Genomic DNA, 25,278 nt, shown 5'->3' with positions numbered 1-25,278 from the left:
GTCTGAAGTGCAGAGACTCTCACCTTGCGACTAAGAGCATCGGCTGTGAGATTCGCAGAGCCTGGATGGTATTTGATCTCGCAGTCATAATCTTTAAGTAGATCCATCCAACGACGTTGTCTCATGTTCAACTCAGCCTGAGTGAACAGATACTTCAGACTCTTATGATCCGTAAAAATTTCAAACTTAACCCCGTACAAGTAATGACGCCAGATCTTCAGCGCGAACACAATAGCAGCTAATTCTAGATCATGAATAGGATACTTTTCCTCGTGAGGTTTCAACTGTCTGGAAGCATAAGCGATCACATGACCATTCTGCGTCAACACACACCCTAAGCCTTGAAAAGAGGCATCGGTGTAAACACTGAAACCATCAGATCCTGACGGTAACGCCAAAACAGGTGCAGAAGTCAGAAGTCGACGAAGCTCTCTGAAACTATCTTCGCACTCAGATGACCACTCAAATGGAACATCCTTCCGAGTAAGTTGCGTCAATGGTCTAGCTATCTGAGAGAAATTCATGATGAAGCGACGATAATACCCTGCCAGACCTAGAAAACTACGGATCTCAGCCACCGTCGTAGGACGTGACCAATTCAGCACTGCTTCGATCTTGCTGGGATCCACAGAAATTCTTTCCTTGGAAATCACATGACCAAGGAATACTACACGATCAATCCAGAACTCGCACTTACTCAGCTTAGCATACAATTGCTTCTCGCGAAGAATCTGCAACACAATCCTCAAGTGCTGGATATGCTCTTCCACACTGTGAGAATAAATTAAGATATCGTCAATGAAAACCACAACAAACTGATCTAGAAAATCCCGAAAGACTCGATTCATCAGATCCATGAACACCGCTGGCGCATTCGTCAATCCAAATGGCATAACCAGAAACTCGTAATGCCCATATCGAGTACGAAATGCAGTCTTGGAAATATCATCATCTCTGACTCTCATTTGATGATAACCCGATCGCAAGTCAATCTTGGAGTAAACAGAGGTACCCTGAAGCTGATCAAACAAGTCATCGATACGGGGTAATGGATACTTGTTTTTAATCGTCACACGATTCAGCTGGCGATAATCAATGCACAATCGCATCGACCCATCCTTTTTCTTGACAAACAAAACTGGAGCTCCCCAAGGTGAAACACTTGGGCGAATGTAACCTTTATCAAGAAGATCCTGCAATTGCTGCTTCAATTCTCTCATCTCTGACGGAGCAAGACGATAGGGGGCACGAGAAATCGGTGCAGTCCCTGGCATTAACTCAATGCCAAATTCCACCTCTCTAACCGGAGGAAAACCAGGAATCTCATCTGGGAAAACATCTGGAAATTCACAAACCACTGGAATATCCTCTATACCAACACTACCTGTGGACGAATCAATCGCATAGATGAGGTAGCCTTCCCCGCCCGACTCTAAAGCACGACAGGCTTTCAGAGCAGATACCACTGGCATCGGAGGTCGCGCTCCCTCACCATAGAAAAACCAACTAGAGCTCTCAGTCGTACGAAACTGAACAAGCTTCTGGTAACAATCCACGGTAGCTCGGTAGGTAGTCAATAGGTCTATACCTAGAATACAATCAAAATCTTCCATCTCCAGGATCATAAGATTCGCTATCAATTCGTTATCCTCAAAATCTAAGGGACAACCCATCACTAGACGCTTTGCTAATACCGAATGACCCATCGGGGTAGAAACGGAAAGAATGACGTCTAGAGAAACATACGGTAACTTATGACGCTTAACAAATCGTGCAGAAATGAATGAATGAGATGCTCCGGTATCAATAAGAACAAAAGCAGGAATACCGCATAAACGAAAAGTACCTGCTATGACTCTCTCTGTCTCATTTGCAGCCTGATCCTGGTTCAGCGCAAAAACCTGACCTTGGGCACGAGGTCGAAGATTTGAACTACCCACTGCCTGACCCTGTCTCCTCTGCTGAACAGTCGTCTGAGATCCGGAACCAGATCCTGCTCCACCTCGCAACTGAGGACAATTCTTCTTGAGATGACCCATCTCTCCGCACTGAAAACAAGCTCCCGCGGCTGATCGGCATTGCTCCGATGGATGGTTCTTCCCGCAATGCACACAAGAAACTTTCTTCTTACCAAAGCGGAACACACTGCTAGACCGAGATCCAGATCCGGAAGAAGAAGAACCAGATTTCTTGAAAGACTGAGATCGAGGGCTCAAAGTACTCGGAGGTCTAGAAGAAAGAATAGCCCTACCACGCTGGAGACTGATCTCTGCCTGGCGACACCGGTTCACTAACCCATCATAAGAAGTAGGATTATCACAGACAGTGACTCGATAAAAAATCTCCTGGTTAAGACCCTGAAGGAAATGGTCATACTTGGCCTCAGAACTGCCACTGATATGAGGGGCAAAGGGTAACAACTCGAAGAACTTCTGCTGATATTCATCAACAGACATACTACCCTGCTTAAGATTCAGGAGCTCAATCGTCTTTGCCTGGCGAAGGGCTGGAGGAAAATACAGCTGCATGAAAGCTGCACGGAAATCGGCCCAAGTCACCCTACCCTGAGACTGGACTATCGGCGCAGAAGTCGATCGCCACCACTTGCGCGCACGGCCCTCGAGAAGAAAACTAAGGGTCTCCATCTGCTGCTCCTCGGTGCACTGGAATGCACGGAAACAACTCTCCATGCGCTCTAACCAATCCTCAGCATCATCGGGAGTCTCACCGCCGACTAAAGGCTTAGGCCCCATCTGAATGAAACGGTGCAAATCAAAACGCCTAGGACCATCCCGACGATGACGATGTTCACGATGACGCCTACGATCGTCCTGGTCACCCCAACGACCTACACTTCCCTGACTACTCTCATCACCAAAGTGGTCAGCCATCGCTACAAGATAGAATGGGGAAAATGGTAAAATGGTCAACGAAAATCCCAAAACAGAAATCTATATCCCAAATTCGTAAGCATGCTCTGATACCATAAATGTAGTGACCCGTTCCAGAATCACCTACTAATGAAGAACTAAGCATGCAATTAACTTAATTAATAATAATCAGAGATAACAGCGGAAAACTGACACCAAACGATAGTTATACAACCCAATCGAAAATCCAGAACAACTCAACTAAACTGAAATATACGGTACAACCATATCGAAACAAAAAGATACCGAAGAACTAAACCAACCAGCTACTCAACGTCCTCCTCCTCCTCCTCCTGAGCTGTCCAACCTGAGGCCTGCCCCGTGGAAATGGGGTGTCCAAGATAAACAAAACCGAGGACGTGAGCGATAAGAACGCCCAGTACAAAAGCATGAGTATACAAACCTATATGAAATGCACATGCTATGATATGATACCAGGGTAGTCAAGAAATAGGAGTCACAAAGGATCTCAAAATGCTCAGTCTCGAGGCGCCAAGTGGATAGTGCCGCGCGGTACTCCTCTGGGTCACTGCATCCACTACAAGAACAGACGTGGACCTAAAATGTCCCGGATCACCGAAGCCCTCCCGACCCGTCGGCCACTGTGTACTCTCGGTGTCCATACGTCCACAAGATAAGACAGGGCTGAGCGGCCCCACAAGATATAGCTTATCTCGAAAGAGATACAGCTCAACAGTAAAGGCTATCTCGAAGGAGATACGGCTCAACATGAAATGCAACATGCATCATAAAACGTGACATAATAGCATGCATCATATGACATATATCAATGCACCACATAATCATGCAACACATATAAGGATGTATACTCGACCAGGATATCTCGGATAGTACTTTCGTACCTCTATCACAGCAAGCCTAGCCTTACGCAACACCGCTAATCAGGTCTAGAACAAACCTACGCATCAAAAGCATACCCAATGAACAATACTACCATGCTCAACTAGCAAAACCAGTACTACCAAAGGTTTAGGGTTTACCTTCGTCCGTCGACAGCCCTTTGATGTCGATTGCCTCGTAACTCAGGCGTCGCTACGCTACCAATCCTGGCAGCTCTTGGCTATCGCTCGACCAACAACTAACCCTAGAAACCTTCCAAACCTCTCAACTAGGAGACACAACTTCAAGAATTTGCAATCCAAAATGAGGAATTCCGAGCACTATTTATAGGCTATGTTCGGATCCACCGAACACACTTCGGAACGTCCGAACTCCTACGTGTCCATCGGCTCTTGACACCTCATGATCGGATCCACCGAACCTACACTTCGGATCATCCGAACTTGCATGCAAACTGACGTGTCGATCAACTCTTGACACCTCATGATCGGATCCACCGAACCCACTTCGGATCGTCCGAACTCTTCGGTGCTACCGAACCATCTTCGGTCCGTCCGATCATGACCATGGTCAAAATTACACATTAAACCTTCTTAATCACCATTAATCCGTTAATTACCCAATTTGGACTTCGGGCTACTACAAAGCCGCAGACTGATCCTAATTGGTCATATACATTAGATAAAGTACTTTTGACATGTCATACACAATATCCAACAATTTCTGATGAATATAATGTTTTTTTAAAATGTAAAAAATAAATAAACTTTCTCAAAAGTCTAAGCCATCTATAAAAAGGAGATTTTATGCACAATAAATAAGGCGTAGTACAAAGAGAAGTTTACAATGCTCTCCTGTCAAAAGAAGGTACAAATGATCATTAAAGTTTTTCTATTGTTGGAAGTAATTTCAGTATGAATAGGCATATTCAAGACAATAATAAAACAAGAAAAACATCAAAATATTGAAGCTTTTATAATTTGCTATCTACAAGATCTCGAACACCTTTATTCTTTCAATATCAAGATGCTTACTTTAAATATTCGATAATCAGTGTTACCTTACCAACTCTAGTTGTTCAGAGTTGTCTATTCATAGTTGTGTAGTATATGTCTGAATCGAAGGTTCAATAGATAGTTTGTGTTTTTATTGATGCTAAGAGTTTCAGTGTATGCATCGATAAGTCCTATCTGAAGTGTATTTGTACAAGAGTTGTATAAATCAAAGTTTTTTTGTGGATTCTTTCCTAAGTGGAATAAGGGGTGACATAGGACTTGTTAATCTTCAAACATCTATAAAATCTTTGTTTCTTTACCTCGAGCTTTATCTTTCTGTCTGCTCTGATTTATTTATTGATCCACCCACTTGTTAACATATTTCTTACATTAAATATATATCACTAGTCTAGCCAAACTATTTCCGCATGTTTTTTTAAAAAAATTGAGTGGTCCAGCTACTTCTAGTCGTTCAATAAAATACATTAACAATTAAAAAAATGCTAATGTCAACTCTAGTTTTTCAAGACATTTTAAAAGAGTTCATTTACCATATCTCTGAATTCTTTTTCAACCCCAACAAGCATATGGAGTATGAAAATGAGGCAACATAGAGAATTAAATGTGAGCTTCAATATTTTGATTTATTGTTTTAAATTTATAATTAGAAATCAAATGACAATTATATGGGGGAAAATTAAAATTTTATCCGGTAATTTGATTTTTTTATTTTTTGTCATGTTATCGGTCAATTCACGTTATTAGTCTATCAAGTTGCATTTTTTTTCAATTTTAGCCCTTCTTAATCTAAGTGCTGATGTGACTTTGGAATATGATGATGCGTCATAAAATTGTTGATGTTGAAACACCCCACTTAAATAAACATTTTTAAATTTAAAAATAACTCGACATCAGCGGAAGCATTTATCTTTAAAATAAAATATATTGTATATACATTGCAAACATTATCTTACAATACATACAATACATAATCTCAAACATCTAATTCAAATACCATTATTACATATAATAAAATACATGCTATTTTTAAAACTTTAAATGTTCATCACACCCCAATAAAATCATTAACATATTCAAATAAAACTTTTCCAATACAGTAGCTATATGACTTCTTCCCCTTGGACAATCTGCTTCAAATCTTTTTATTACCTGCATCACATGACATTAACTGAAATGAGATAAAACTCAGTAAGTAGAGAACTTTACATAACAAATACATATTTATATGGCTTGCTTGAAACATTGCAATGGCAATAAACATTGAATAATACCATCTTCGATGAACAATAATGATAAAATCGATATAGATGGTATATCATAACATGAATTAAAGGAAATGAAACAATAGCTCAATGATCTGTAATCTGTGAATGTTATCTCTGTTAATATATATAAATATATATCGGACTGTGAGAGATAACCATGAGAGGAAATGATAGTCTGTAACTTGTAATCTGTGACATGTGAATGTTATCTCTGTTAATATATATAAATATATATCGGACTGTGAGAGATAACCTATGGATAGTATCTCTGTGATATATGAAAATATATACCAGACTGTGAGAGATACTCTTCATGTGATTGGTCAATGACATGCATGAATTACTATCATTCCTTGAATTGTAGCATATGAAATTCATTTGGACAATTGAACAAACACTTGATAGGCACAATAGCTTGCTAGCTTCTTTATCAATGAAATCAATAAAATTCTTGGATCAATGAATATATATCAACAAATATGGCAATAACATGTCCATTAAAGAAGCTAGACATCAATAAAAATGGCTTGGATACATATATATCATGTGAGCACAAGGAATAGCCTCTACTTACGACCCAATCAACACTTGGTGGCAAAGATGACCTCAAAAGAATCCCTACAACAATAAACACCATAAAATCTATGAATTAACACCATATATACATAGATCCAAAAAGTCAACTCAAACCTTCAACCCAACAATTCCTTGCAAACCAAAGAATAACTAAGATCTTACCTTGTAGCTTGCACCTAGACTAGGAGATGCTAAGATTTCCTCAAAAATCCTTGAACTTGGTTGAAGATTTGGAAGAGAATTTTGGGGAAGAAGATGAGAAGGAAGCGTATGAGAGAGAAGGAGAAATGAAGGAATGAAGATAAATCTCAAAACCAAGCATAAAAATCAATCCCCAAGCTTAAAATCGTGATTTGAAATAACACTTTCGTCAAATAATGCAGGGCAGCGCACCCGCGCTCGACTGGGCAGCGCTGGTGCAGCTCTGCCCCGCGCGGGCAGCGTACCCGCGCTGCACATAGCAGCGCGGGTGCGGCGCTGCTGCCGCACAGGCAGCGCACCCGCGCTGCATATAGCAGCACGAGTGCGGCCTGCTGCCGCACAGGCAGCGCAGGTGCGGCCTGCCCTCGGCCAGGCAGCGCCCCTGCGCTGCCCATGGCAGCGCAGGTGCGGCGCTGCTGCACCCGAGCGCTACTCCTCCGACACGAACTCCTAAAAACATCCTTTCTTGACTTAATATCCAACCTTTTCTTATTCCACTAAATTCTTATGAATTATAACAACCAAACTCCTTCTATAATGAAGCATAAAACATCTCCCAAAACTTGATCATATCAATATATGAATATCCCTTAACCATAACACATGAAATCAATGATCATAGCACAATAAAAACTTGGGATATTACAATCTCCCCTCCTTAAAAAAAATTTCGTCCCCGAAATTACCTACTGTCGAATAGATTAGGATAACGTTGCTTCATCTCCTCTTCCGGTTCCCTCGTGGCCTCTTCAATCACTTGATTTCTCCATAGAACTTTGACAATGCCAATTTCTTTGTTCCTTAACACCTTAACTTTACGATCAAGAATTTGAACCGGCATTTCATCATAACTTAGGTTAGGCAAAAGCTCCAATGACTCGTACCGAAGAACATGAGATGGATTCGCAAGATACTTACGAAGCATAGATACATGAAATACATTATGAATTCGGTCCAAGTCCGGTGGCAATGCAAGACGATAGGCTCGGTCTCCAATCTTATCTAGAATTTCAAATGGTCCAATGTATCGAGGACTTAACTTACCTTTCTTGCCAAATCTCATAACTCCTTTTAGAGGAGCTATCTTGATAAAAACATGATCACCAACCTCAAATGCCAAAGGCCGTCTTCTCACATCGGCATAACTTTTCTGTCTAGACTGAGCTGTCTTCATTCTTTCTTGAATTAACGCCACAACTTCTGCTGTTTGTTGAATCAACTCAGGGCCCAACATCTTTCTTTCACCTACCTCTTCCCAATACAAAGGAGATCTACACTTTCTTCCATATAAGGCTTCATAAGGTGCTAAGCCAATGGAAGACTGATAACTATTATTATACGTGAATTCAACCAATGGCAACTTGGAATCCCAACTCCCAGGGAAATCAATTGTGCAAGCTCTTAACATATCCTCAAGAATTTGAATTACTCTTTCTGATTGTCCATCGCTTTGAGGATGGTAGGCGGTGCTAAAGGCTAACTTCGTGCCCAAAGCTCGATGTAAACTTTTCCAAAACTCTGATGTAAATCTTGGATCACGATCTGACACTATAGATACCGGTATACCATGAAGTCTCACAATTTCTTGAATATATACCTCGGCATATTGATTCATAGAATATGTTGTCTTGACATGAAGAAAATGTGATGCCTTGGTCAATCGATCTACAATCACCCAAATAGAATTGAAACCTTTCTGAGTCCTTGGCAATCCAACCACAGAATCCATTGTGATGTGTTCCCATTTCCATTGCGGTATAGGCAAAGATTGCAATAATCCCGCCGGTCTTTGGTGTTCAATCTTAACCTGCTGACAGGTTAGACATTCAGAAACAAATACTGTAATATCTTTCTTCATACCTGGCCACCAATAAAGACGTCGAAGATCTTGGTACATCTTAGTACCACCAGGATGTACAGAGTATGGCGCCGTATGAGCTTCTATGAGTACATCTCTTCGAATGTTATCACCTATAGGAACACATATTTTACCTCGAAAGGTTATCAAGCCATCACGATTCAATCCAAATTAAGAAACTCCTGTTAATTCATTACTCCTTTTTAACTTCAATAACTGAACATCGGACTGTTGTTCTTTCAAAATTCGATCAAACAAAGTTGAGCGGAGAACTAATGTAGATAATCGAGCCACTGTCCCTGAAGATACCAAATTTATCTCATTCCTTTGCAAATCAAGGAACAAAGGTTTAGAAATCATAGCATTCAATTCTGAACTTGACTTGCGACTCAAAGCATCTGCAACTACATTAGCTTTACCAGGATGATAGCTAATGGTGCAATCATAATCCTTGACAAGTTCTAACCATCTCCGCTGCCGCATATTCAATTCTTTCTGTGAAAACAAATAACTCAAACTTTTGTGATCCGTAAAAATTTCACATTTTTCGCCATAAAGATAGTGTCGCCAAATATTAACGCAAACACCACAGCTGCTAACTCCAAATCATGAGTATGATAATTTTTCTCGTAGTCCTTCAACTGACGAGAAGCATAAGCTATCACTTTCCCATGCTGCATCAGTACATCACCTAACCCCAATTTTGAAGCATCTGAATAGACAACAAAATCTTCAGTACCACAAGGAAGTACTAACACAGGGGCAGAAGTCAACTTATCTTTCAACTCTTGAAATGCTTGTTGACATGCTATAGTCCACTCAAACTTGACTGACTTACGAGTTAAACTCGTCAATGGCAATGCTATCTTTGAGAAGTTCTCTATAAATCTTCGATAATATCCTGCTAAACCCAGAAAACTTCTCACCTCTGAAACTGTCCTTGGAATGGACCATTGCTTTATAGACTCAATCTTGGAAGGATTTACAGAGATTCCTTCTTTAGAAACAATATGACCCAAAAACGCCACTTGTTCTAACCAAAATTCATATTTCTTGAACTTTGCATATAATTGTTTTTTCCTCAACAATTTCAACACAATCCTCAAATGATCTCTATGAAGTTCTCGTGTCTTAGAATAAATCAAAATGTCATCGATAAAAACAATGACAAATGTATCCAAATACGGCGTAAAGACACGATTCATTAAATCCATAAACACTGAAGGAGCATTGGTTAATCCAAAAGACATCACCAAAAATTCATAATGTCCATACCTCGTTCTAAAAGCAGTCTTTGGTATATCCTCATTTCTCACCTTTAATTGATGATATCCAGACCGGAGATCAAACTTCGAGAACACTGTTGCTCCTTGCAATTGATCAAAAAGATCATCTATCCTTGGCAAATGATATTTATTCTTAATAGTTACCTTGTTCAGTTCCCGATAGTCAATACATAATCGCAATGATCCATCCTTCTTTTTCACGAATAACACTGGAGCTCCCCAAGGTGAGAAACTAGGACGGATGAAACCTTTATCTAATAGCTCCTGCAATTGATTCTATAATTCTTTCATTTCAGTAGGAGCCAATCTGTATGGAGCCTTAGAAATTGGGGCTGTACCTGGAATTAAATCAATAACAAACTCTACTTCTCGATCAGGTGGTAATCCAGGTACATCATCCTCAAATACATCAGGATAATCCTGAACCACGTCAATGTCCTGTAATTGTATTCTACTTTCCTTTCTTGTATCCAAAACTGAAGCTAAGTAACCAACACAGCCCTTGTGCAACAATTTAGTGGCTTGAAGACAAAAAATAATAGGGATACTTAATGAAGAGGTAACACCAACAAATAAATCCTTCTCATAATCATCTGCTAAAAATTTTACTGTCTTGCTAACACAGTTAATCACAGCACGATAAGCAGACAACCAATCCATACCCACTATCACATCAAATGCAACCATTGTAATTACAATTAAATCTGCATACAACAATCTGGATCCCATCAACACAGGACAAGCCTTAAACATACTATTTGTCCAAATTTCTTCTCCAGAAGGCAACACAATATTAAATTCAACAGGCACCACAGTAGGTTTAACAGATATAGTATGCATAAACTCCTCAGATATAAAAGAATGTGTTGCACCAATATCAATTAAGGTAAGTGCTTCTTTGCCCAAAATGAAAATATTACCTGATATGACTGAAGCATCAGGATTTGCGCCCTCTTTTGTGATCGTAAAGATTCTTCCCTGAACTTTTCCTTTTCCAAACGAAAGAGGACAATTATATACAGTGTGTCCCATTTCCTTACATCTATAGCAACGACCACTTCCGATTAAACATTCTCCTTTGTGTGGCTTTCCACACTTGGGACACAATGGTCGTTCACTATCTGTAGGAGGCAAAGGAAGCCTACTACGCTGCTCCATCTTGCCTTTGCCTTTATAACCTCCTCGAACATTTACACTTGAACCCTGACATTTAGCTTGAAAAACTTGTCTCCTCAACTGCCTTTCCTTCTCTATCTCTTGCTCATCATGTTCAGCAAGTAAGCCTCTTTTCACAATTTCTTGATATGTCACCACCTTGGACATATGCACATCCCTTATAATTTCGGGCTTCAACCCACGAAGAAAGTGTTCACCTTTATCCTTGTCATTCTCGGCAATAAACGGAACAAATACACAACCTTCTTCAAATTTCAATATGTACTCAGCAACAGACAAAGAAGCCTGTCTTAACTCAAGAAATTCTTTCACCTTCTTGGCCTTAATTTCCCTTGAAAAATATTTGGCATGAAATAAATCTTTAAACTCGTTCCACTTCAGTTCTTTTACATTAATAGTCACTTTGGTGGCTTCCCACCAAATACGAGCAGCCTTGACCAACATAAACACAGCACAACCAACCTTCTCTTGATCAGTGAATTTCAAATAGTCGAAGATAGCTTCCAAAGCTTTGACCCATTCTAGTGCTACTAATGGATCAGGACCACCAATAAATTCAGGAGGGTTCATCCGCCTGAAACGATCATAAGCACCATTTTCAGAACTATTTGTCGTGCCTTGAACTCTTTCTTGAACTTGACCTTGGATCGTCGTTTGCATAGTCAATAACTTTTGAATCTGTTCACCATGAACCTTAGCTTGCTCTTGTAATAACTTAGTGAATTCATCTACTACACGAGTAGTCGTGTCTGTGGGAGGGGTACTATCATCCCCTTCAACATTCTTACGCTTGGGAGACATTTCCTATACATATGCTCACGTTAACATGGATAGGATGAAAGAATACGTCAATGGCAATGAAATAGAATCAACTGTCAATGTTAAAATAAATAGATGCAGGATCGAAAACATACCAGATTGTCCTAGGCAGAAGAAGTCATATATGGTCCAAAGAACTTTGCTCTGATACCAATTGAAACACCCCACTTAAATAAACATTTTTAAATTTAAAAATAACTCGACATCAGCGGAAGCATTTATCTTTAAAATAAAATATATTGTATATACATTGCAAACATTAAATTACAATACATACAATACATAATCTCAAACATCTAATTCAAATACTATTATTACATATAATAAAATACATGCTATTTTTAAAACTTTAAATGTTCATCACACCCCAATAAAATCATTAACATATTCAAATAAAACTTTTCCAATACGATAGATATATGACTTCTTCCCCTTGGACAATCTGCTTCAAATCTTTTTATTACCTGCATCACATGACATTAACTGAAATGAGATAAAACTCAGTAAGTAGAGAACTTTACATAACAAATACATATTTATATGGCTTGCTTGAAACATTGCAATAGCAATAAACATTGAATAATACCATCTTCGATGAACAATAATGATAAAATCGATATAGATGGTATATCATAACATGAATTAAAGGAAATGAAACAATAGCTCAATGATCTGTAATCTGTGAATGTTATCTCTGTTAATATATATAAATATATATCGGACTGTGAGAGATAACCATGAGAGGAAATGATAGTCTGTAACTTGTAATCTGTGACATGTGAATGTTATCTCTGTTAATATATATAAATATATATCGGACTGTGAGAGATAACCTATGGATAGTATCTCTGTGATATATGAAAATATATACCAGACTGTGAGAGATACTCTTCACGTGATTGGCCAATGACATGCATGAATTACTATCATTCCTTGAATTGTAGCATATGAAATTCATTTGGACAATTGAACAAACACTTGATAGGCACAATAGCTTGCTAGCTTCTTTATCAATGAAATCAATAAAATTCTTGGATCAATGAATATATATCAACAAATATGGCAATAACATGTCCATTAAAGAAGCTAGACATCAATAAAAATGGCTTGGATACATATATATCATGTGAGCACAAGGAATAGCCTCTACTTACGACCCAATCAACACTTGGTGGCAAAGATGACCTCAAAAGAATCCCTACAACAATAAACACCATAAAATCTATGAATTAACACCATATATACATAGATCCAAAAAGTCAACTCAAACCTTCAACCCAACAATTCCTTGCAAAACCAAAGAATAACTAAGATCTTACCTTGTAGCTTGCACCTAGACTAGGAGATGCTAAGATTTCCTCAAAAATCCTTGAACTTGGTTGAAGATTTGGAAGAGAATTTTGGGGAAGAAGATGAGAAGGAAGCGTATGAGAGAGAAGGAGAAATGAAGGAATGAAGATAAATCTCAAAACCAAGCATAAAAATCAATCCCCAAGCTTAAAATCGTGATTTGAAATAACACTTTCGTCAAATAATGCAGGGCAGCGCACCCGCGCTCGACTGGGCAGCGCTGGTGCAGCTCTGCCCCGCGCAGGCAGCGCACCCGCGCTGCACATAGCAGCGCGGGTGCGGCGCTGCTGCCGCACAGGCAGCGCAGGTGCGGCCTGCCCTCGGCCAGGCAGCGCCCCTGCGCTGCCAATGGCAGCGCAGGTGCGGCGCTGCTGCACCCGAGCGCTACTCCTCCGACACGAACTCCTAAAAACATCCTTTCTTGACTTAATATCTAACCTTTTCTTATTCCACTAAATTCTTATGAATTATAACAACCAAACTCCTTCTATAATGAAGCATAAAACATCTCCCAAAACTTGATCATATCAATATATGAATATCTCTTAACCATAACACATGAAATCAATGATCATAGCACAATAAAAACTTGGGATATTACAGATGTGGTATTTAACATTGCTTCTGTGTCCAATGGCGTGTCATGATCGAGCTTTCCTAAGAATTTATAACAATTAAATCTCTCCAAGATACTCGATATTTACCACAAGTATATGAGTTAAGTTTTAATATAGTGTAACATGTATGAATATCGTTCCACAAGATTGATAAATGAAAATTTTACCTCAATTGGAATTTTTTAGTTAACAAAAATGTGAAATTTATTAAACAAAATTGAGTGTCGAATATATATATATATATACATATGAAAGAAAGAAATTTAAATACTGTCAAATGAAATATTAACAAACAATTATTAGAATTTTTGTTCATCTACCCCTTAATCTTATCTAATGATTGAATTTCAATTCATAAAACATGCTTTTGACGAAATTTCACAATCAATCAATATACTCTGTTGAGTTATATTAATCTAATTAACAAAATGTAGTAACCAACTGTCCTCTTATAACATATAAGTCACTTGGAAGTTGAACATGCTTAGAAAATGCAATAAATACGATAACATAATCAAGTAAACTAAAAAACAAAATCCAATTTAAAAAAATAAAATCAAAACATAATTGTTTGGGAGTATGATCCCCTTAATCCCAACAAATCTTTGGGTTCTTCATGTGGCCTCACTTCTATCACTTTTAAACCTCATCTGACGGCCCTGATGATCGCGGCGGCTGATTCTCCCTTCTCTTTGTCCTCCTAGGTTTTGTTTATTTTATATTTAGAAAATAGTCCAACACTTCCTTCTTTTCTTGGCCCAAAAATAAGTGTCAAATCTTTTTTTCCTTTTTGTGTCGCACTAGCTAGGGCGGTAACGTTCTTCGGCTTTGAATTTTTTATTTTCTCGGTCATTTTTTAGGCCCGAGAACGAAATACTTTGTTTCTTTATTTTTTGTCTTCAATCTCACGCTCGGGCGTCCACTTTTACAGGCCCCAACACTCCTAGTTAAGTTTTTAGCAACTTTTTTCTTCGATTCATGCATGCTGGGGCCGGCCGTAACTTCTTCGATTAACACTTGTGCTCCAACTCATTGAGCTCGATTTCCCATCATTTTTCCTACAACCCAATGTTTTCAAGTGAGTAGTACTGACCCGTATGAATGAATTATATATGAACAAAATATGGACTATTACGTTACAAAAAATCTATCGACTCAAAAAAACGTGGTACGATGCATAAAATGAAAAACTACTAAAACTAAAAAAGTGCAAATTAGTCTACTAAAACCGTGTGATAATATGTCAAAAATGAAAAAAGGTTCAAATTACATGACCAAAAATATAAATTTTCTATTATTTTCTTTATTTATTTATTTTTCATAAGAGATAGAATGATTTATTCGTTTGAACGATAGTTCTTTGTATTTAAACCCTCATTTACTTGTAGATTTCTTTTCTTTATTTGAATTATTAAGGAATTGGGAAATAATTTTTGTTAAATTATATTCAGTTGTGGTTATCAATTAATTTATTGGTCTCTCAAATTAGATTTAGTTATCCATAAACTGTACTAACTTTTTTGATCACTAGTTTCTACCGATAATAACAACTTGTTCTCATTCATCTAAGTTTTCATTAACAATATATATTTTACTAAAATTTTAATATTTCAAAACTAAATTTGGATGAATTATTCACTCAAAACATTCCCTTTCCAACAACTTATAAAACATATAAAAGCAAACATAAATCATCCGAGAACCAACAAAAATAGTTACAAGAACAATATTGCAAATTACGATATCACAAATTAATTGTGTTCATAATTTTAAAAACAAGAAAATGTAGATTAATATAATATCACTAATAAATATATATTCGTTGTGTTAAGACTTTGCTCGAATTAAATAAGCAATTCAACAAAACGAAGGCCGATTGCATTCTACAAGGTTAACCATTTCCATAGTCGTGGCGCAGATGACCCTCAATCTCTCATTCTCGGCCGATATAGGGGATTGGATCGCCGGTGGCTCTTGGAACGACAGCTCGCAATCACGAGGCACGTCACTAGCATCGCTCATGGATCCTACCAACCCCACATAGGTTTGCGGATTAATCACTCTAAAGTCGACAGATTTCAAGCTAGAGATCGCGCTACTATATCCACTGAAGCACGTCTTAAGACTTGATACCAAGTGTGGATTAGTTGCTCTCTTCAAGAGTCCCGAAATCTTGGCAGATGTAGCGCCTGCTGTGGCCAAGGCCTTGTCTCGGAGTATGGTGCACAAGCCAATAGGGGTGGTTTTCAGGGTGGCTCGTGGGTCGGCCTCGATTATCGACAAGCAAAGGGCACCATTCGTTGTTCTCTTGCAGTACTGTTGTTCGACGTTGGCCGATTTGGTTTGGTGAAAAATCAAAGCCACTGCTAATGAAAGACATAGAAACCCTAAGTTGAGCTTCATTTTACTGTTTGCAAGAATTTTTGTTGGTGCTAATTTTTTTTGTTGTCAAACATATTTGTAGTGAACATTTTACTTGACAAGATAGGAAAATAATAATGTTTATTTGGAAAATTTAACAATTATCACAAGAAATCTGTAGGTTCTGTCTGCATGATACTGTTTTGGGATTGAAATTATGTTAATTAATTTGAGAGATTTTTTTTAGATATTTTGGGATTTTGAAGAATAAGAAATGTGGATTTGAAAGTTAATTTGCATGATTTCTTCTCCATTTTGTAGATTCACCGAGTGAAGGAAAAAATACATTTTTGTATTGGTATTTTTTTTTTCAATTTATCCATTTTTCACCGGAATGTTGTCTTAGCACCGGAAAATGATCACATGACATCGGAAATGTTGACATAACATCGGAAATTTCTAACGTGTTAAATGACATGATTCAATTCTTGGGTAAAAATTAATAATTTGGAAAAAAAAAAGTAAGTTACCTACTAAATTCGTATTGAATGATTACAAGACTAAAAATGAAAAATATATAAGTTAAACAATTTAAAATGTAATTTTCCCCTGAGTGAATCTTGCGCCTTTTGGAGTTGCGGTGGAAGTTTCTTTTGAATGAATTCATTCATGTATTTTAACTAAGTAATTTTGTTTATCCGGATCCTAAATTGAATATGGACTATATGGACTTAAGATAAGTATGAAATGCTTAGTAAGTAATACAATTTTGTTGTAATTCGATAGCTTTACGTATGAACTAACTCATCTTTTATTGTGACGAATATCGAATACAGACCGAAATCGTGGACTTGTGAATATAAGAATCACTATTGCTCGACTAGAAGGAAAAACAAGAAATACGAACAATGCATCTGTTAGAGTAGGTGTACGTCGAGCCAAGTGTTGGCCGAGTGTTCACAATGGAACTCTATGTATAAACAATCTTAATTTTAATAATATTTGAAATCATTATTTTGGCACATCTTTATCTATATACCAATGCTAGTTGCATAGATAAAGTTCTTGAATATACAAATAGTAGAAAGAATATGAGATGCTCCTTTGATGAGTAACATGAAACTCATATTTGGAATACTGTATATTCTAAACAGTTTTTAGTCGATTCAGCCGCCGCTAAGAAGGATATAGGCCGCTCGAGTTTGATACTAGTATCTGCGATATGAGTACCGTGTTTCATTGGTAGGGGACATTGTGATGTCCGAGCATGCAGACAGGTGCTCCTGGTAGAGTGTACTGAACAACCCTCCATAAAGGACTTCCAAAAGGTTCTCACTTATCGAGTGAAAACGTCCTAGTTTATGGTCGTACACCATTAGTTCTTATGACCCGGGACAACATTGAGACTCTATATGCTAGCATTGCACTTTGACTTGTTTACCAACTCCCATGGGGTCATCAGGTGGCAAGGTTGAGTATTTTGTCGAAACATATAGGAGTCGATGCATTGTAGTCGGGGATTCACCGCTTACCTTCGGGTATGTACATCCTATGTGATCTCATGTGTATGTAGTTTGAAATCTCTGACCAGAATATGGTGGTAATTATGAAAGGGGTTGCATAGATTACACCATCGATGCAACTACGACATGACACATATTATCGATTCATTGACAACTCTCGATATATCAATGGTTGTCGAATTGGTCGGGATATATGAGTTGAATGGACCGTACTGTTATGCTAACCACAACTGAATGGTTCTTGCAGGCACTATCATTTGATACCTAGGGAATCATGTAAGTGATGCTGCTAGAAGTCTAACATGATTGGTTGGGTACTATCAGACTTGAGTTCTGACGTTCTTATTATCAAGGAGTTGATAAGTACGAATGGAGCAATTGGGGCATGCTCGTATAAGGACATGTTTAGTCCGAATCACATAGAGATGTGAACCCACGGCTAGTTGTATCAATGAACCATTGAGAGTCACACAAGTGCTAATTTTTTAGATCCCGTTGAGAAGTAAAATAGTTCAATGTGTTGAACGGCTTATAAAAGAGTTTATAAGCGTAAATAAAATAGAAGTATGACTTCTAAAAGGAGAATATAATTTTAATTTGAGGAAGTGTTCCTAAATTAAAATTTGGCCAAATAAATAATGTGTTTGAAAATTGTGATTTTCATTAACATTATTATGGACTTAATTAAATTAATTCAAGTGTTGAATTAATTAAACACTAGTGGACCTAGTAGAGTCCAAATAATTAAATTAATTCAAGTGTTGAATTAATTAAATATCATTGGGCCTTGTAGAGCCCAATTAGAAATAATTATTAAGCTAGTGGACTTGAGTAATATCAAGTAAAGTTTAAATGGACTCAAATGTGTTTGAGATATTTAAATAAAAGTTCATGGGTCTTGTAATTGTTACAAGCCCAAATATAATTGCATGCATGTGATATGAAAGGTTGAGAGACAACTTTTTCAATGTCCAAGGCATGACATGCTTTTGGGACAACACAACCTTTTTGCTAAACCAAGAAAAGTCTCCCCTTCTCACTACAAAAAAATACTCTTACAGAAGCGGTTTTTTTCAATTTTAAGATCGGTTTTTAACCGCTCCAGCACTTGTACCACCGGTTTCAAAATCGCTCCTCTTATTGATGACCTTATATTTTATACTAGCGGTTTTTTCAACCGGTGGTACAAGTTGAAGAACCGCTTCTATTGTTTATTTTAGGTGCGGTTTGATAAGCTAGTACCCATTACCCATTACGATTTTTTCTGATATTGTAGCTACAATTTGCGACGGTTTATAAGAAACCGTCGCCTACAAGTTTAGCGACGGATTTATGTCAAACCGTCGCTAATTAGGTACAAATTAAAACACCGTCGTCTACAAATTTTGCGATGGCATTAATAAACTGTCGCTAAAATTAACGACAACTTATTCATGCATTCCGTCGCTAAATTAGAGACAGTTATATCATAATTTCCGTCGCTAATATTTTCGGTAAAATAAAAAAATTTAATAAATCTAAAAAAAACTTACAATATTACTATGATAACATAATTCCTGATCTTAACTAACAATTAAAATTTTACCAAAAATTAAAGAGTAAAAATTTACCAAAAAATTAAAGAGAAAAATTTACATTAAATCCAAATTAAAATCGTGTAAAAAAAAATTTACTATCATGAAGTGGTAAAATTGTATAAGAGAGAAAAATTTTAAGTGTTGTGAAGTGGTGTAAGAAAATGGATCGGTAGTAGAGGTATTTATAGAAAGCTTTTTGACGGTTTATCTCCGACCGTCGCTATATTTAGCGACTGTGTGGATAGAACCGTCGCTAATATTAGCGACATGTTTACTTAAACTGTCGCTAAGTGAATACATGCGACGGTTTAACTTCTCCCATCGCTAAATGTAGCAACGGTTTAGTCACACCGTCGCTAAAATAGCGACGGTTTGATAATACGGTCGCTAAATATAGCGACGGGTGTCATTAGAACCGTCACATTGTTAAAACACCGACGTTATTTATTTTACCGTCGCACATATTAGCGACGGTTTTCAAAAAACCGTCGCTTAATATGACAACTACTACTACACCATTTTCCTGAATGCTTTGATAGTTATATCAGTAAGAGCAATGTATAAAAATGATTTATAAATGTATTTAATAGGTGTAATTTTCAAATCAATCCTAAAAAAACAGAGCTATAAGGGCGGTCCACAACACCGGTTTTGTGAAACCACTGTTAAAAATATTCAATTAGAGTAGTTTCCAGAATGATTCTAATAGTTAAATCAATAGGAGCAATATATAGCAGCGGTTGATACAAATTGGTACTAAAAATTGCGCTAATAAAGCGGTTATGCGACCACTCCTAAAAGTAAGGAAATAGAAACGGTTTAAGTAAAACCGATTTTGTTGTTCAGTTTGCACGAGTGGTTTTAGAAATGCTTGAGTAATATCAAGTAAAGTTTAAATGAACTCAAATGTGTTTGAGACATTTAAATAAAAGTCCATGGGCCTTGTAATTGTTACAAGCCCAAATATAATTGCATGCATGGGAGATGAAAGATTGGGAGACAATTTTTTCAATGTCCAAGGCATGACATGCTTTTGGGACAACACAACCTTTTTGCTAAACCAAGAAAAGTCTCCTCTTCTCTCCTTGGACATAGCTTGGCCGAAATTTCTAGCTCCCTCTCCTCCATTTTTTCTTCTTCAATTGTTGATGAAAGCACACACTTCTCAAAGAAAAATGCTCTAATTTTTCTAGTGCAAAATTAGAGTGGATCTACCTTGTTAGTGGTGGACCTAATTTGAAGAAAGGAGTCTAAAAGAAAGGTGAAGCTTGTAGATTGTCTACCTTCAAGAGCTAAGTTGTTTACAACTTAGTTGGAGCCAAAATCAATCCTTGTGATTGATAGGTAATTTTCAAAAACACCCTATGTATGACATAATTTCGCGTTTTTGTATTTGCTACACATTCTAGGCATGAGGTATTCGAATTTCTTGTTGAAAAACAAATTTTGAAAATTCTGGTGATTCATATCCATCTTGTACAATGGTTGCATCTCCTGATTCATATTGTTTTTCATATACTTTCTTCTTTATATCAGGGCAATCTGTTGAAGATTGAAGTTGAGTTTAGAGGGGGGTGAATAAACTCTACTCGTTTTTCGTTCTGATGAGGTACTAAAATCCTGTTAAGGATAGTTGTTGATCTTGTGCGAATGCTTTCACCTGATTACAATAAAACGTGCGGAAACAATCTGATGAAATAGTTGAAAAACAGTAAAACAGTAGACAGCAGTTGTTTATGGAAGTTCGAAGATAAACTCTTCTACGTCTCCCCTTCTTCTGTTTCCAGAAGGTATAACTAAAAGAATTTGGATATTACAGTACTACTCTTATACACACCCACTTCAAAAGGACTTACACTTCGGCCTACTGAAACTCTTAGTTTCTCAACTCACAAGAATGCGAAACACAAAGTTCTGAAAAGACTCTTTTCAGATTACAGACTCTTCTTGATAAATTATAAATGATGTAAAGATTGTGAAGAGTATAAGAATCAGTAGCACAAGATGATCTTCGAAAGATCAGATATTTGCTATGAAGCGTGTGCTACTTTTCTTTGTGTTGAACTTTAAGTACTCAAGGAATTTTGATATTCGTCTGATAAAAAAGAAGCTTTGTTCCTTGAAGAATGATAATAAGCGAAGTGTCGTGTCGAACAAGGATTTGATCCAAGTATATATAATCGACTGAGTTCAACGTTCACAATCAGAGTATGTCTTCAGATAACTGATTCAATCAGCTTTATTACCGAAAGAAGTTCCTGCAGAAAAGCTATAAAACAATCAGTCTTGTTTTATACTTAATTGGGTAAAGTGCATTAAATGACTCCGTATAGTATTTAATGTTGCAATTAATACTAGTACTAGGAACTCTTTAACGGTAACAATTAAGATAGCAACGTTAGAAAACGTTCTCTACTGGTTTTGTATTGTTATCCCTTTCTACTGGTTTTGTTTTAGTAGATCAGCAGCTACTGATAAGTTATTCTATTGTTCTGGTCTACTGGTCTTAGTTATCATCGCCACAATAAAATTCATGTCCAACAATTTTCCCCTTTGTGGTGATGCCAAAACCTAAACAGTAGAAAGTCGTTAAGTAAAACAGATTATCATTTAAACAAAAGGATAATGTCAATAAAGTATTAAGATAAAAAAAAATCAATCGGTTCCAATATCCCTGTAAATTATTTCTTCATTCTGAGGTCCTTGATCTCTTCTGTTAGAAGGTTCAGCCTCATCTTCTGGTTGCCTAGCTCTTGCTTGATCTCCTCTATCTCCTCCATCTTCCCCCTTTTTGGCATCAGCGGCAACCACATGGGCAAAGAGGTCATTCAGTCTGCCGGAAATATTTTGAATGCCATCGTTTAGCATCTCCAGATACGGAGTCTGAGAAGAGATGCGATTATCCAATGCAGTGATAGATTGATTTTGAGAGTCAATCTTGGCATCCAAAAGTTCCACAGAAGTAGACAGTGATCGAAAGAGATCATCATGATCAGTGATTCGATTGAGTATATCATTTTGAGCAAGAATCATGTTGCTGTGGTTTCGCGCTATAGCCTGTCTGAACACGATGGCTTCTGCAAGCATTTTCTCCATGTTTTCCGCTGTGTTGTAAACGTGTTTCCCCATGCGATCTCTGAAAGATTGAGCACCAACGAATTCTGGGATGTTTTCACAGGACATTCCTTTCACCAGATCAGACACGTTGCTGAGTTCCCGTTGCAGAGACTCAATCTGAAATCCCAAGTTGAATGGGTCTAATTCTGGGGAGGGAGTTCGCTGTAGCATTCGTTGCTGAAATTCAATGAGACGAGAGTTCGTCTGAGTTGAAACAGCAGGGGAAGTAGTCAAAGCAGTAGAGACAATAGCAGCATCAACCAAGGCAGTAGAAGGAGCAGGGTCTGCTGTGCTTTCTGCTGGAATTGCAGAAACAATAGGTTCATCAGCAACCATGGGAAGAGCAATTTCTTCATTAGGAACGGCCAAGTCAGAGGCCAAAGCTTCTTCCGTTGGTGCAATAACAGCCTGTGAATCTGATGGTGCTTCAGTAGAAGGTGCAGAAGGCTGATCTAGAAGAATGTTCATTTCTGCTTGATGAGCAGCAGAAAACATCTCTAAATTCGGCAGTAAAGAAGTAGCATCTGGTTCTGCTATTTGTTGCCCTGGGTTAGGAGAAACAGAGGGTGGCAATGAAGTAGCCGGTGCTGCTTCCAGAGTAGTAGAGACTGAAGGGACAATCGATTCAATGACTTCCTCAACTGAAGCCAGTTCATGCACGGACAATAGTGATGATGACGGAATGAGCCTTGTTGGAGATGCAGGAGTACTAAGAGCAGAAGCCTTTGAGGAGGTTGTACTCCTTTCCTCAACTGTCTGAGTCTGTTGAAAGTCTGGAACAAGGCCAACATGATAGACAATAGGCTCTCCAAAGCCTTGTTCTTGAGCAAGAAGTTGCTCACTCATCTGCTTTAACCTGTCAGATAGAATCATAATAACATTTTGATCCTGAACAGCAGTAGGAACAGCAGGATCAAAATTTGATTGAAGAACTTTCAGAACCGATTCTAATTTCTGACATTTCAGCTGATCGAGGATGAAATTCCTTCTTCGCAAGGCCTCGATGACATTTTAAAGTTTTTGCCAGCTGAAAAATCTTCTTTTCTGCATTCATCATCTTGCCATAATTCCCTTTTGTTTTGAAGTAAGCAAAAGAATGGAATAGTCGGACAGTATGCCATTCATCAAAGAGATGCATGTCATCGTTTGCAGATGTCTTAATTTCTGCTATATGAAGATCAACGCCGGTGGTGACAGTGGTCTTGTGACCAAAAATAGGTGGTTCTTCAACCATTTTTCCTTTGCATTTGTTAGAAGATGAAATAGGCACGATGGGTCGAAAAGCAGAAGACCCGCTTGCTGGTTCTCAAATAACTATTCCAGATGTTGGCTTGAAAACAGTAGCAGTAGAAGGTGCTGAAATAGATACAGTAGCGTGTGCAGTCGAAGAAGCAGTTGATCGAGCAGAAGGAACCGCTTCTGGAAAGACCTGTCGAATAGGTACTTTCTCAATTTCAGACAGTGCTGCTGTCTTCTTAATCTTAAGAATGGTGCACGGTTTCTTCTTGGCTGGGGTTGGCACTGCTGGTTGAACAACAGCAGCAGACTCTTCTGATGCTGTTTTGTCTAAATCCGTCGAAATAACCACTCGTTTCTTTGAAATTTTCTTTTGAGGTTTTGAAGCCTCAGAAGCAGTTTCCCCAATTTCCTTCTTCAACGCAACAAACTCCGCCACGGTTGGCTTAGGCCTTAAAGTCAGTACATTTGCAGCATCAATCATGGTGACTGAAGTAGCATCTAGATCACTGGGAGAGGCAAAACCAGCATCCTTGAGCATAGCAAAACCAGCAAAACCAGAACTTCTCCTGACAACCATATCCTTCATAATTCTGAAAATAAAATGACTCCAGTCCACCTTAATCCCCTTAGTAATGGCAGTCATTACTTGAACCTTCACCTTCGTCAACTTGTCGAAGGTGCCAGCTTTGATCAAAATAGCTTTAGCCACAATATCAGCCAGAATCTGATATTCTATTTTGAGCAATTTCTTGTGACAAGAAGGAGACACTTCTTCTCCAGATGCTGAGAAAGAGCTGAGTGCAACAGACATATCTGTCTTGGAAATATCAGAAAGTTCAGACGTACCTGAAAGTGGAAGGAGGAAGGTTGCTCCTAAGTGTGCGGCATCAATAGAGATAGATGCATCTCCTTGATTATGAACAATCCTTCCTTCATGCAATGTTGCTTTAGCGTAAAATTCCAGAAGAGCATTTTTGTAAATAACTGATGGTGCTTCCAGGAATTTCCTGAGTCCCGATTTTTCAATATCCTGAAACATTTTCATGAGATTCTCATCCTTGATGTTGAGAACCGAAGCAAAGTTAACTTGATAAGCGTTAAGAGTGTATGCTCCAGCCATTTCTGTATGTAGATAAAATTAGATAAACTTTGCAGTAGTTAGAGATGATATGAGAGAAAGCAGTAGCTGAATAACGATAGATATGAAACAGTAAAGGTGAAAAGGTGAAATTTGAAATAGATATACAGCCGTCAAATAAACATAAAGACACGTGTCAGTATGTTTTGAAAGAGGACCGGTTACGGTGGCCGGAAGCGCAACGGAAGTCAAAAATTTTAAATTTAATCACTAAATTTCGGCCACCCTTGGTTTAGGTGTAATATTTACAAAAACTCCAAAAACATGCATAGGATGTTTAAGAAAGATTACCTATCAACCTCTTGAGGTTGATGTAATGGCTCCAACTAAAGTATGAATACTTTAGCTCTTCTTTGGTAGACAAATCT

At 37.9% G+C, this 25,278-nt stretch overlaps 2 protein-coding genes across 2 annotated transcripts; both read right to left on the bottom strand.

The window, feature by feature from the left end:
- Nucleotides 1-10,269: 10,269 nt before the first annotated feature.
- LOC140810393 (uncharacterized) lies at nucleotides 10,270-11,970 on the bottom strand. The gene has a single exon (XM_073168260.1). It carries the CDS (start codon nucleotides 11,968-11,970, stop codon nucleotides 10,270-10,272), a length of 1,701 nt encoding a protein of 566 aa, XP_073024361.1.
- A 3,842-nt stretch (nucleotides 11,971-15,812) lies between these two features.
- On the bottom strand, nucleotides 15,813-16,358 carry LOC140810392 (pectinesterase inhibitor-like). The gene has a single exon (XM_073168259.1). The coding sequence runs from the start codon at nucleotides 16,356-16,358 to the stop codon at nucleotides 15,813-15,815; it is 546 nt and encodes a 181-aa protein (XP_073024360.1).
- Nucleotides 16,359-25,278: the final 8,920 nt, after the last annotated feature.

This window comes from Primulina eburnea, chromosome 13 (assembly GCF_022965805.1).
Source record: "Primulina eburnea isolate SZY01 chromosome 13, ASM2296580v1, whole genome shotgun sequence".
Taxonomy (NCBI): Eukaryota; Viridiplantae; Streptophyta; class Magnoliopsida; order Lamiales; family Gesneriaceae; genus Primulina; species Primulina eburnea.
This window is presented reverse-complemented; position numbering and strand designations above follow the sequence as displayed.

Bases quoted from the DNA above. Each gene is read 5' to 3' on its own strand.
- LOC140810393 (XM_073168260.1), bottom strand. From the start codon at position 11,970: ATGTCTCCCAAGCGTAAGAATGTTGAAGGGGATGATAGTACCCCTCCC.
- LOC140810392 (XM_073168259.1), bottom strand. From the start codon at position 16,358: ATGAAGCTCAACTTAGGGTTTCTATGTCTTTCATTAGCAGTGGCTTTG.